General features: G+C 36.4%; 2 protein-coding genes across 2 annotated transcripts in view; both read left to right on the plus strand.

The window, feature by feature from the left end:
* Positions 1 to 15,042, plus strand: part of ATLIG4 (DNA ligase IV) — a 247,221-nt gene that overhangs the window by 99,513 nt on the left and 132,666 nt on the right. The window contains exons 11-12 of the mRNA XM_089830934.1: positions 8,125 to 8,280; positions 8,609 to 8,684. Of these exons, the coding sequence (XP_089687060.1) occupies positions 8,125 to 8,280; positions 8,609 to 8,684 (232 nt within the window). The remainder of the gene's footprint in view (positions 1 to 8,124; positions 8,281 to 8,608; positions 8,685 to 15,042) is intronic.
* LOC149556565 (uncharacterized) lies at positions 876 to 3,989 on the plus strand. Its single transcript, XM_089785888.1, has 6 exons — positions 876 to 1,519; positions 1,643 to 1,874; positions 1,983 to 2,135; positions 2,221 to 2,621; positions 2,726 to 3,130; positions 3,269 to 3,989. The coding sequence occupies exons 1-2, from the start codon at positions 903 to 905 to the stop codon at positions 1,662 to 1,664; spliced, it is 639 nt and encodes a 212-aa protein (XP_089642014.1). The 5' UTR covers positions 876 to 902; the 3' UTR covers positions 1,665 to 1,874; positions 1,983 to 2,135; positions 2,221 to 2,621; positions 2,726 to 3,130; positions 3,269 to 3,989.

Genomic DNA, 15,042 nt, shown 5'->3' on the forward strand with positions numbered 1-15,042 from the left:
TAAAAACCACAATATTATGAAGGGTATGACACACATTGAAGGCTCAGTCACCACATTCATCATTTGCAAAGATGACACTCTTGACTAGCCCATTTGCCACAAAGTTTGTCCTCTCGGTAGATATGGGTTAATTCTGAAGTGCTTTGTTACAAATGATTTCTTTGATCTGTTTGACCCATAGTAACGAGAATCGCCCAAAAATCGCCTGAATCGGCGATTTCGCGACCCGATTCATCCTGCGTGATTTTTTTTGAATCGTGAATCGGTATTGCCGATTTCTGGGCCATGAATCGCCTGAATCGCCGATTCAGGCGATTCATGTAAAAATCGCCAAAATCGTCTTAAAAAATCGGCTATGAATCGCCCGTGGCATGTAAAAAGGGAAGTTGAAATTTTAAAAAAAATCACTTGTTTTTTTCACTTTGTTTTTGACCTATTTTCTTTGTTATAACCCTAAAGGGCCTTCTATTTGTGAAGCATGAGTAGAAGAGAGGAAAAGTGAGAGAGAAGAAGAGAAAAGAAAAGCCATAGGTTTCCAACCGGCAAGAAGGAGGAGCACCAAAGAGATCAGCAGGCCATTTGGGGAGCCCATCAATTGTTTTGGGAGCATTAAGGAGCCAATATCAACACTCCTCAACTCATTTGCAAGAGGTAAGTGCTTATTTTTATTCTTGCATGTTAGTGTATTATGCATTTTTTGTTAAATTTTTAGTGTATTATGCGTTTTTTGTTAAATTTTTATAGTTTTCAAGAATGTTAGTGTAAATCTTGAATGCTCTTTATTTTTACCAAGTTGCAAGCTAGGGTTTGTTGTTTTCTAATTTTTATTAGCTTCAAACTTTGATATTTTACATAAAATTTTTTATTGCAGCAGCCTTTGCTCTCATTTTTCGCAAATTCCAATGGGTAAAAAAGATGAATGTTGGAAATATAATGAAGAGTTTCCTGGAAGAACCAAATATCAAACAAAATGCCTGTTTTGTAAAGAAAAAATAACTTCCGGGGGTATTTATAGATTGAAATTCCACATTGCTGCTATACCTGGACATGATGTTACAGTTTGCACTCACCAAATTCCTGAGGCAAAACGCACTTGCTTAATGGCATTAGAAAAAATTGAAAAAGACAAAGCAAATAGGAAAATGCAAGTTGAAGGGTTAAGGGGTATTGGCTCCCATGTTCCCGCATCCGCAGCCGCATCCACATCTGCATCTGCATCAGCTTCCGCATCCATAGGTTGTGTTGGAGAGGGTTCTTCTAGGCCTCCTTTTTATCCTAGTTCTTCTGCTCGTGCTAGTGCTAGTGCTAGTCGGTCACATACTGAGACGGAGTCCCACACCAACCTATTGCAGCCTAGAGTGCGGAAAAACAGAATGGATAGTTACTTTGTGCCCCGCACTACTCTTGGTTCCCAACCCACGCTTGAGGGCATGGGTTTGAACAAGGAGATTCACGATGCTGCCAGAAAGGAGATACGCAAATTTTGGTACTTTTGCAACATTCCATTTATTGCAGCCAGGTAATTGATTCTTTTTTCTTTGTTTTCTTTAAAGCTAAAATTAAAAGTAAAAGTAAAACTTTAATTATATCTACTTGTTTTATAATTTGAGTCTTTGACATCTAAACTTTTATTTGTGACAAGGCTCCTTATTGGCAGAATATGATAGATGCGGTTGCTATTTGTGGTCCGGGGTTTAAAGCCCCAACTGAGGCTGAGTTGAGCGGATACCTCTTGGATGAGATGGTAGAGGACATGAGGGTTGACCTCGAGGAGAACCGAAAGGAATGGATTGCAAAGGGTTGCACCATCATGACTGATGGTTGGACTGATAGGAGGAATAGAACACTCCTCAATTTTCTTGTATCCTGTGGAGGTGATTGATCATTCTACTTTCCTACATACATTGTAAATTTTGATTTGTTGAATGCTAATTCGTTAATGATCCATTTAATATTATAATTCGTTGTTTTGTTACTTGTAGGATATACCATGTTCATAAAATCCATTGATGCTTCCGCACATGTGAAAAATGCCACATATTAATGTGAGGCTATTGAGGAAGTTATAGCAGAGGTGGGAGAACAAAATGTGATCCAGGTGGTGACGGATAATGCAACAAATTATGTTGCAGCAGGTAAACTTTTAACTTTGCAAGTTTTGAAAATAAATTTATTTGAATTTTGAAATTTGAGTTTCTAATTGACTTAAAATTGTTGTAGGTAAACTTTTGATGGAGAGGCACCCCACCATATTTTGGTCCCCTTGTGCGGCACACTGCATTGACCTCATGTTGGAGGAAATTGGCAAACTTGAGTTTGTCAAGTCATGTGTGGAAAGGGCAAAAAATATATGCAAATTCATTTATAATCATGCATTTGTCCTTAGCACAATGAGGAAGTACACAAAAGGCAAGGAGTTTGTTCGCCCAGGTATCACGAGGTTTGCCTCGAATTTCATCACCTTGCAGTCCTTGTTGACATCAAGGGATGGATTGAGGAGCATGTTTGTTGGGCAGGAGTGGATTTGCTCTTCCTATGCTACGACCACTGTAGGGTTAGATGTGGCGGATTGCATATTTGATGAGGATGGTTTTAGGAAACCCGCTAGAGAAATCCTTAAGGTAAATTTATTGCAATTTAACATTTAGTATTTTGCTTTTACTTTAAGTTATATTATTTTATATTTAAGTTTTGACTCAAATTTTTTGTTTTACTTTATATGTAGGTCACTGAGCCCCTTGTAGCTTTGCTACGAACTGCTGCTGGGGAGAAGCCCTCTATGGGCTACATTTATGAGGGTATGGATAGGGCCAAGGAGGCCATCAGAGCCCAATATGCAGGAGTGTAGGAGAGGTATGGCCCTATTCGGGACATCATCGATAGGAGATGGCAGAATCAGCTCCATCAACCCATCCACGCAACAACTTACTATCTGAATCCGGCATTTCGTTTCCGTCCTAGTTCAAGGCGGATGTGGAGGTTCTCACTGGCTTATACACAGTGATTCAGAGATTGAGTAGCGATGAAAACAGCGCTGCTGTGATTGTTGAGCTAGACCAGTTCAACAATAAGGAGGGGCCACTTTTCTCTGGCAGGATGGCCATAAATGCTTAGACAACACTACAGCCAGGTAAAAATTAAATAATATATTCAATGTTCATGAATCTAGATTCTAAAATCTAAACTTAAAGTTGATTATATAATGCATTAATTTTAGAGTTGTAATTTGTAAATGAGACTAATTGTTTTTGTTTTTTCCTTATTTCAGGTAGATGGTGGCAAATGTTTGGGGCCACAACCCCAAACCTTCAAAAAATTGCCATCCGCATTCTTAGTCAGCCGAGCAGCGCTTCTGGATGTGAGGCAGTTGGTCCATGTTCGAGCACATCCACTCTAAGAGGAGAAATAGGTTGACAGTGCAGAGGTTGAATGATCTTGTCTTTGTTCATTACAACCTTCGTCTTAGGATTAGACAGATTTTGGGCGCTGACTCCTCTCCGATCATTCTAGAGGAGATTGATCCAGAATCAGAGTGGATCATAGAGACCGTGGACCCAGGGTTGACCAGGTGGATGTAGAGGTTGAGGTTGTGGCTAGGGCAGAGGAGGCAGCTAGAGCACGTTCAGGCATTGGTAGACGCACACGCGCACGCACAGACGCAGGCCCTAGCGACGTTATTCATGAGCCCATTGCCCATGCAGGGGACATGGCTCGGCGGTCGTCTAGGACCTACCTTACACGCCTTTCTCATAGGCAAACTGGATACTTAGAGGCTGAGGTTGAGGCTGCAACAGAGCTAGAGGATGATGATGAGGATGATGAGGCTTGAGCTGGAGCCTTGTTTTTATATTTTGTTTACACTGTATAGATATTGATAGTGATATTGAATCATTGATAGACATATGTTTCAAACTTTCATGGATCTTCATCTTAGATTTATACATACATTTATGATTTGATGTCTTATAGATCTTCATGATTTCATCTTACTGATTCTATGATTTGAATCATTATGATCATTTGATTTTTATTTACTTCAGCTAGCATACAATTTACATTTTAGTACATAATGATAACATAGTTACGTATGTGATGGATTTTATGTTTCATGTTTATGTATGTTAGATTCTATTTGATGATGTTATAGTGTTTTTAAGTTATATTCAATAAAGGGTGCATGAAATAAGTCTTAAATTGTTAAAATCTTTACATTTAAAGGGTTTTTTCAAATTTGCCGATTCATCGCCGATTCACCGGCGATTCACCCCCGATTCACGATTCGATTCAGCCGTGCCGATTCCGATATGATTCCGATTCACGTTACTATGGAGCTTTGACCCATCTGTTAAGCTTCCAATCATGAGTAGCTTCGTGTTGAATATTATTTACCATGATAATAGAGCCTTCCTCCAAGTAAATCTTCTTGGACCCCAATTGCAAACCCATCTTGAAACCCTGCATTGCAACCCTAAATTTGGCTATGTTATTAGTTTCCAGTCCAAAGAATTCCTTGTACTCTGTTATGGCAGTTGCCACTAGGTCTTGGCTTTGCACGAGTTGCTCTGTCAAAGTTTACCTTGACCCATTTGACATCTTGAGCTGTCCAACATCTTGAGCTGTCCAAAGTGTGTTGGTACAAGCATTAGTTTTTGCCGCAGTATTAATGACTGACCAAAGCAAGAAAAGTAATCCTTTGAAGGGTTTTGTATGTTGTCATCCCCTAGAGAACTTTTTTTGCTTTTGATAAAGTTGTTCTTGGTTGTAGTGTTGACAAGTTAAAGCACAGAAGTCTCAATGTTGAGAACTAGGCATTCTCTCAACATGGACTCCTGTTTGAAAACCCTTCTATTCCACTCCTTCCACTACTCACAGATTATAATGGATGGGGAATCTTGCCAGATGTAGTAAAAAACACAGTTTCAAAAATGTGAGGGTTGCATATAGAACCAGCTTTCCAGGGACTTTGGTTTTGGTGTTTGCAAATGTAGCTTTTATATTAAATGATTCCAACAGAATTTTGCATAGGGGCATCTTAGTAGTAAATGATTTGTATCCTTGGCATGCTGCTTACATAGTGGGTAGTGGCCTGGACCTATGACTCCAATTTTGTTGAGCCTATCTTGTGTTAAGAGACGACCTTGAATGGCAAGCCATGCAAAGGCTCCAGTTTGCAGAGAGCAATTCTTACTTCAAAGGAGATGTTTTGGCCATAGTGTGCCTACAACGACAACTTTTTGAACTTTATAGCCAATTCTAACCTTATATTTGCCATCTTGGGAGGTGCCCCATCTTATTTCATCATTGTGTCCAGTCTACAATATCCCTCTAGAATGGAGAATCTCAGTCAGTTTGTTCTTCTGCTCTTCTGGAACCTGAAATTCATCACACGTTTTCCATTTCCACATCTGGTCACCATTTGAACAATCAATCCAACCATAGGCCAAAATTTTTCTTCCCCAAACCCTAGTAGTTTCTACTCTGACCAGCTTCAAATGCACTAAAGTAAGAAGAGTCGGGTGGCCTTCCCATGAGTCTTCCCAGAAAAGGGCCTGCCTCCCATCATTGACTTCCCATGTGATATGCCTTGTGATTAGACTTCTGCAATCCAGAATGAAGTTCCAAATGGCAGAGCCTGTAAAATCCCCAACAAGATATTGGCCAGTTTTTCCTCTTCGCCCTTTTTGGAATTTTGTCTAACAGTTTCCATGCTTGCAAGTTAAAGCCTTAGTTTACAATTTTGATGGAATTATAGTACTTGTTTGCATTTTCTATACAAAATGATAGCAAACACATATAAATATAAACTAAGATTTATTATTTGAATTCACTGTCATATCAGAATTGAGTATGAACATTCCAATCAAATTACAAGAACCAATGGCATGCTTATCTTCCCAGAGATGCCCAATGAGATCAAACATTAATTTCAAAATTTTAGAATTGAACTCTTCACTCAATGAGCAATTTCAGAATTTAACATTTTTATGTGTATATTCCTAGTAACGTAGTGGAAGGAATTGCAAGCACCTGAAATCAATACTAAAGAGTGTCTGTGCTTTGTGGAAGGTGGATTGTTACTACTGCTGAAACTTGTGGTTCTAGAAATATGTTATGTTTAATTCAGGAGTCCGCTAAATTAATTGGATACCTTACAACATGGCAGGCATGATACCCCTGACTCCAACATGATTCTGGGGATGCATATCGGCACAGGTATTTTTTCTGGTCTGAATAATGAAATCTCTATCAGACACTTTTGCGATTGATGACGAATCACCTTTTCCCTTGCAAGTCAAATGATTGCACCTGTGTCTATTCGAAATTCTTGTGTCAAGGTCAGTGTTGAATAAGCAAATGTTTTGAATGTTGAGCGTAAGAGATAGGAGTCACTCTTCAGTTCCTGCCGCTAGATACATGGGGGTTGGGCTCCTAAATATTGGTTCATTATAGTGAACATTACCACCAATCAATATCTCTAATTCTGCATTCCGATATCCCCCATTAATAAACAATATCAAATAGACAATCCCATCCACCAACTTCATATGCGACATTGCGTGTCATCGTCTGGGATATAAGTATTTTGTTTATTGTTGACATGCATAATACTTATTCTATTTAGCTTAGAGAAGACCCATTTGACAATCACCTTGTTAACTGACACGGTTTGGAAATCTTCAGAAATGACCAAACACCCTCCACAACATTGGTGTTTGTGTATAAAAATAAACACCTGGAAGTGTACATGGCGCCATCAGTGATTACTGATATCAGGTTGGAATATCTTGCTAATAAACTTCTGCATTTAGTATCTGCGATGTTGCACTACCTTCATATTGATGTGGATACCTTATCTTTCTGCTGCATCGATGGCCACTGTTGTCTGGATTCTGATGTGGAACAATTGTTGTGTGCTCTTAGTTTGTCACGACAGAACATGCACTACAAGTAACATCGTCATCACCCCTTTCAATCACGACTCCCTTCATATTGTCAGTTCCTTTAACTATTATCTACCAATCTCAGTTACTTCGTGGTCTCTATGCTGTATATGTGATTCTACATTGATAACAACCATAAAGTTTAATCCTTTTGATACTTTGCCTATGTTAACCATGGGACTTGGTATCACACAGGTGAAATGATTTCCTTCTTCATTCTGAGAAATGATAGTAAAATCATAAATTCTTCGTTGCCTCTTTAACGGAAGGAATTCCCATAAGCGAAACCATTTTGTTAAGTTTAGTGATGCTTGGCTGTTTTGGCAAACTCAAACTCACCCTACTCTGTCCATAATCTCAAAATTTGTGAAGTCCTCGCTTGAAGACAAATTTGTAATAACCATGTAATCAGAGATATTTTATATTGTGTTAAAAGTTTTGAATATTTTGTTACGTAGAAATACTATTGGCAATTCATTCCTTGATTCAGCAATAATATTATGTTGGCTGTATCAATTTTTACAGCCATAAAGTGTTTCATATTATCTTCCAAAGTTATACTAATTGTTTAAGATTATTATAGTGATCAAGTCATTCAAATTCTTACAACAGCCATAAATTTATAAAACATGGGATTTGCGGGAATATCTACTGCTAGTTTGATATATTCTAAGATTAATACTATAACAAGCGAGCCATTCACCTTTGTGAATCAGATCAGCCTCGTCCATGTCAATTCCCTTTGTGTTCCCGATTGCATTCCCAATTTTCTATATGCATTCAACACTCCGAAATAAAAAAACGAAGGTGATACATTTGGAACCATACCTGTTTTTCAAGAGGGGATGCAACTGTTACTTCAAAATTCGGCACCTATTTCTGAAAATAAACAAATTGATCACCATGCTATAGGTATTGTCCAAAAATGGTATCCCTTTATCCCTCACTGGAAAAAAATGATGACGAAGAATTGTTTTGGCATTAAAAAATGGTTGGTGTTATTATTGCTGTAAGAAATTATTGAGTATATTTTAATGCTACTTTAATACTCAAAAATGTATAAAATTATCTGTGGTTTACATAATACAATGAATTTAATACATGAAATGTAGTAAATATATGAATCTGTGAATTCAATGTTATGATAATTTTTATTCTTTAAAGCCTTGACTTATTATATTAGACATGGCTTTTGATATTCTATATGTGGGAGATTCTAGTGTGATCCAGCAATGCTTGCACGAACGACATGAACTACTTCGTGAGATTGTCAAGCCTTTGAAGGGACAACTAGAAATTTTACTTCCTCAAGATCATCTAGATTCATGTCGTGCTTTGGGTAAGAATAATTTAATTATTTGTTGGTGGGTGTAATAAGGCTTCTTAATTTGTTACTAGTTTATTTTTTTGTATTTAGTTGTTTTAGCTGCAATTAAATTAAACATTTGTGAAGAGAACTATGCATTTTTTCTTCTTCCAAAATTTGGTTTAATCTTTTGTATGTAAAGTTTCCATTTGATTGAGGACTAGAATTAGTAATAAATAGAAAATTGGGACATATTATTCATTTTTTACTAAGAAATAGAAAATTGAGACATTATTTATTTTTATCTCGTGCATTTTCAATTTTTTATGTTGTGTGGCACTTTTTTTTGTTGTTGTTGCAGGTGAACATTGTTGGTCATTTGTAGCCCATAGTGCAGAAGATGTTGTAAAGTTTTTCCAAGAAACTGTTGAAAATAGGTGTGTTAAGTGTGTTAAGGCCTAACTGTTTTGCTAATTACGCAGATAACATGTATTTGCATTAAATAAGTATATTGCCAAATTACTGAAATATATTTTGGTTCATATGTTATCAATTTTTAGCATCACTTGAGGTGAATCCATTCACATCTGTTGTTCGTTGAAGTTTTTGTTGCACAGGTATATATGTAGATAATTCATGCACAAGACTCGGACCATTTAATAAATACACCATTAAGTGCAGCACTTGCTAGATATCATCGTGCATGTGATAGATGATCAGGATTCTTTCAAAATTTGAAATTTAAAGCATCAAATACAATAAAATTTCTTAAGATTATTTAGGAACTGTAGACAAGAACTTAAAGTGTATGTTATAAACATGATGGCTATGCTAATTGCACAATTTCTACAAATTTATAAAGTATGAGAACAATTCTGATTGTCATCATCTTTTTGTATATTGGTTATATTTATAATAGTTCCTACAAAACTTTGCTTCAATCTGCATCACAATTTTCTAAAAGCTTTCCTTTTTGTTGTTTCTAGCATCTTATATCTAATTGATTACATTCTAATTGCATAGTTATTCCTTTGTCTGACCTTACTACATGCATGTACCAAAAATTAGTGAGAATAAAGAACATTTTCAAGAAAAAAAATAGCAAATATTGATTAATATCTTATCTATTTTGTGATTATCTATAGCTCCTCACCAAGGAACCCGGAAGGACAAGACTAAAAGCTACTAAGTTTAGTGGATAATTTTTTTCTTTTGAATTAGTTTTGGTTACTCTGTTTACCTAACTCTAGATGCAAGAGTCCTCACAAGTTCCCCAACATTGTCCTTTTAACACATTTCTTAGTTTCCAAATTCAAGAGATATTTACACATCCAACCTACTCAACAATTATTTTCGAATTGTAAATGACTTAATTAATACTCCCTCCCTTTTAACATTTTTTTTTTAATTACTTAATTTAAACCATCTATCAATTTACATCTACTTATTGTTTCTTACTTGGTACATTATTCCTCTCAATATTCATTTCTTTATTAATTTAGGATTTATTCTATCACTTTCTACTCCTAGATGTCAAGTAGGACCTAGTCACTTTCAATTATGTTAATTCACATAGTCATATTTATAGAAGTTAGGGTAATAGATTAAACATTTAGATAATCTTTCCTAATCATTGCATTTTTTTAATCTCAAGTGATGTTTATACAACTTCAATTTATTACTTTTACCATTTCTAATCTAGAAGACAATGTTCTAGGCCCTGAAAATCAATTGCAATAACTTAACTTGCATTGAACTATTCTAAAGATGAATTAAGTATATTTAAGCCTTTATCTACACATGTTTACTAACCCTATTCCATTCACTAATTGCATTGATTTTGATATTCATTTGATCACATTAACTATTCAGAAAAGCACATGGTTCTTTTACTCATCATTACATATTATTATTGCCATCACTTAAACATAAATGAATATACAATGCGATGACATGATTATTACTTCATTACTCTAGTTACATATATAAAACAAAGCAATAAGTTCACATTTCCCTTCTTTTCTCCTAGAGATACCCTTCTGCCCTTCACGTATAATTTTGATTTGTGATACATATACATATGATCTTAAAACTTCTACGTGATTTGTGATACATATATATACGATCTTAAAACTTCTTTCAGGAGTTTATATTACAACATTAAGTAGATTCTTCCAAAGGAAATGCAGCATAATGACTTCAAGATTTAAGAAATAATCTTCAAGAGTTACTCAACAAGGATCCGTATCGAGCCATCCAAAAGACATGAACGGTACCTCAAAAACATTTTACCATTCAATTGCATGGAGCCATAAATGGTCCACTCCCTTGAGCAAAGTGATAAGACCATGATCTACATAGGTTCTAAGGCAATCTAAGGCTTATACCTTGAAATCAAAAGTACAAAGATAACATAAAGGCACATGAATGCATAATGTCAAAATGAAGTCATAAAGAAAATGGATAACCAAAGGCAAAATAAAGTGTGGGAGGCTTGACCACATCTAGGTGAGTGTCATTGTACATTCCTATATGTTGGGATCAACCACCTGTGCTAAGGACCATCCTGGCACACAGAATGTCCTTACAATGTGCCATAGTACATCCTATTGGGATCAACGAACTGAGCTAAGGACCACGCTTACTCTGAGTACTCCAATAGGACGTGCATGGTCACAATATCCAATTATCTTAATAAATGTGAATTCCCAAACACCCATAGCCCATTAATTTTATTAATGTTTCACTTGATTACAAAAAATCGCATGTAGAGCCATAATGTTTCACTTGATTACAAAAACTCGCATGTAGAGCCAACCTAACATAGGATCTTTTGGCGGCTACTTCCGAGCTTCAACACCTATGGTGAGCCACTCACCTAGAGCCTCTACCCTATGACAAATCCAAAACCAAAACAACAAAAGAGTTTAGGGAACAACATTACTAGGGTTCCATACCCCTCGTGTAATCCGAAACCTAACTCATTATATAAGCACCATAATGCATGAGACACATAAACAACCATAAAGCACAAAGACTATAAGCATGTCTTTACAAGAATTGTAAATGCTAATTATACTTGTTATACATTAAATAACAATTTGAGATGCCTTTGGTGTTTTAAACAAAAATTGGGAGCATAAAAACTTAAGAAGGATGTCAAATTGGTTAAAAACTCCTATATCAAGCATTTATAATTCCAAAACTTGTAATCAAAACATGTAGCATGTACAAGAAACCACAAAGAAAATTACTTGAAAGGTATCATAATACAATATTCCATGCCTCTGGTTATCTACAACCTTCTAACAAAAAAATAAGATATCTCCATAAGCGGTGGATAAATACCCTAAGAAAATACATAGCAATTTTCAGAAAAAGGGACTTAAAACTTTAAAACAACTCTAGGAATTAAAAGTACAGATATAATACATCATGAGAATATATATATATATATATATATATACACACACACACACAATGCAATCAATAGATGTAATCCATACCTCAAGTCCTACGAAGATTCAATAGAAGCAAGACAAAGGAGACCGAGAGGAAAATAACTCCAACTTGAAATGCATCATTCAAACCCTCTCCACTTTCAAAAATGTCCACGGAAAAAGAAGCAGCAATTCCAAAGCAACAAATCCCTCTCTCTACCCTTCAAACTCTCATATATAACTCTCTCCCCAAAAGAAAAGAAACTTGCAAATTCTTATATAACTCTCTGCCCTTCTAGCAATGATCTCCTCTGCGACCTCGACCTCCTCCGTGAGCTCGTTTGTAACCTTTCCCATGGTCGATCATGGCTCTTGTAGACGTTGATTCCCCGGGCGTTTGGTGTTGGAGAGTTACCTGTACTCTGTTGGCTATCTTCTGTGTATTTGTTTGAAGAGTTATCACAGGTTTGTTAACTGGTGTTATACGAGGTGTGTTTGCTTGGTTTTGTCTTATCTCTTTGGTGGCGTGAGGGAGCTCTTTCCTCCTTTTTCTGCATGCTGTTCTTGCTGCGTGTGCCCCTTTCTCCCGATGTCCATCTTCTCTTCCTCTTCTCCCGGTTTGAGGTTTCTACACAGGGGTGATTGCAGTGTGTTTGTGAGTGTGTCTGCAGGGCTTTGGCAGTTGTGGGTCTTGGTGTTCCTCTACCGCAAATTTTCATGAACTCTCTCTCCTTCTTGCCGGTCTGCTACCTTGTTTTCTCTATACCTGGGCTGTGTTCCTTTGTGTGATTTTTCGTAGGTCATCATTATCTACGAGTTCTCTACTCCTTTCTAGCTATAGCAGACAGTGCCGATTCCTGCTCAACCCAAGGCCAACAACTACTCACCTATCAAAGGTTGTGTGACTTTCCAAGCTGGAAATGGACAATCTGCAGTTGAGGGAGTAGGTTATCTCCTTGACTGATACCATTTCTGAACTTAAGAGTGCCACAACCTCCAATTCAACTTTGTTCCAAAGTTTCTCAAATACTTTCACCACTAAGACAACAAGCCTGCAAATGAGTATCCGCTCCATTATCGCACAACTTGAGGGACTTGATGCCATCAAAGAAATTTGCAATCATATATCCTTTAAATATTAAGCAAAACATCACATATATCTATACCAAGCTTATGCTTGACGTACCAAAACATCACTCTCTAAAGTGGTTAAGCAAGAATGTTTGTAGTCTGCTCCTCTATACTAATGTTCTTAAGCTCAACTACTTGCCTGTGAACCATTTTTTTAAATAATGTTATTTAATTTCCACATGCTTTGTCCTTCCATGAAATATTGGATAAATTGAGAGCTTCACACAACTTTGATTATCACACACGAATATGGTGGGTTCCAGAGGCTGTCTAAATAGGTAGGCATTTAATTTAAGAAGCCACACAACTTATTTCGCAGCCATACATGCAGCAACATATTATGCTTAAGCTGTACTCTGAGCCACACAAGATTGGTTCATGCTATACCAAGAAACCATGGTTGATCCTAGGCTGAAACAACATCCTGAAGTACTCTTCCTGTTGGGTAAACACCCTGTCCAATCTGAATTAGAGAATCCTTTTAAGTTCAACTCAACATTTGACAAGTATTTTAATCAACTCAACATTTGATGAGTATTTTAATCTAAATCCAATGTTATCGCAAACATATCTCAATATGTGTTTGACTACCACAAGATGGACTTTCCTTGGTTCAGACATAAATTGATTGAATGTATTCACTCATGACTTTCACTATTAGTGGATTAATCAAGGGATTTCACCTCAAACTTATCTCACAGAGAAGAACTCATTAACACGAGATTGCACCTCGAACTTCTCTCTTAGAGAAGAACTTATTAACAAGGGATTGCACTTAGAACTTCTCTCTCCAAAAAGTACTCTTCAACGAAGGATTGCACCTTGAACTTCTCTCCTAGAGAAGAAATGATTAATAAGGGATTGCACCTTGAACTTCTCTCTCAAAGAAGGCTATGATTGTATGGAATATTGACTACCTTTAACCAGAAGGTAAAGAAGGCACACAACCATCTATCATAAACATGGTGGTATAGATGAGAAAATTTACATACAAGTAAGTGTAGACTAAGGACTAAAAGATTCTTAACTCCACATTTACGGTCAACTAACTGAGGGAAAGATTAAAGATTTATTTAGATACAAATGAAGCATGAAATTCAAAGATTTCTCTGTATGCACATAAACAAATTTAGTGGATGACGATTTATTAAAAAATCGCTACAAGGAACTTGTGATACAATCAATGTCTGCAAGAGCTTTCAAAATGACAAAGAACTGATTATAGAGAATTCTAATCTGGATTATGCTATTTCTTAGAAGAATCATGCATCAAAAACACTGCAGAAAGATGACTATATGCTATCCATGATAGCAGCATTTGATATATCCATTTGTGCTATTTGTAGATACTTTTGTTTGAAAGCTTGCTTAAAAACTTACAAGTCTGTGGTTTTTATCACATGTAGTCAACTCTCTGTTTGGACATGTAATATACCTTCTGATGACTTGCTAAAGAATACACCAAAATTGAATAAAACTGCAACACACAAGTATAGAGTAACACACGGAAATCCTTGTTGGATGCCACAATGGAAATATTAAACCATAAAATAGATGATACCAAACAATAACAAACAGAGCCATAGTAAATGATGAGCTGTGAGAGACCATGAAATGATGTGCTCGAGGAGACATAAATGCTGTTGGTCAATGTCGAACTTTCACTAATGAAGAAATACGAAATGAGGGAAGTATACTCTCATGTAGTAGAATACCATACATTCACAAAAGACTCAAGAGGAACTGAAATCTGAAAGGATAAAACTTGAACCTGGAACAACAACACCAACAAAGTGAAGAGAGAAGTGCATAAACGATGAGGTGAATTAAAACAATAGTAGAATTTCGGAGTAGTAGATTTTTTTCCTAGTTATATTATTCAAAACTCAGCAAGAGAGAGTTCTTCAGAATGTCTTCTTAAGGTAAGTGCAGATAGTTGCAGAATGTCTTCTGCTCCTGAATCCTTCCGTGTAAGGTGCCCACTAAACTTGGTGGATTATTACAAAGCAAAACGTGAGCTACAAAGCCTGTATTCACGAGAACAAGCAACCATTTCTGCAACATCAATTGAATCAAAATGCATTTTGACAACCCTTAAAATATGATGTGATGGGTCGCATTCCTGGAAATTCATCTACTGAATCTTGCCTATTATTGGCGGATAACTCTTCTCTTCTATATTACCCATACTTCTCTTAATTGCATAGATACTCCAACTTATGTT

This window comes from Cupressus sempervirens, chromosome 5, assembly GCF_028749045.1.
Source record: "Cupressus sempervirens isolate cs-2001-9-10 chromosome 5, ASM2874904v1, whole genome shotgun sequence".
Lineage (NCBI taxonomy): Eukaryota > Viridiplantae > Streptophyta > Pinopsida > Cupressales > Cupressaceae > Cupressus > Cupressus sempervirens.

Bases quoted from the DNA above. Each gene is read 5' to 3' on its own strand.
- LOC149556565 (XM_089785888.1), top strand. From the start codon at position 903: ATGGGTAAAAAAGATGAATGTTGGAAATATAATGAAGAGTTTCCTGGA. The intron at 1,520-1,642 runs GTAATTGATTCT...ATTTGTGACAAG, and splicing joins ATTCCATTTATTGCAGCCAG to GCTCCTTATTGGCAGAATAT.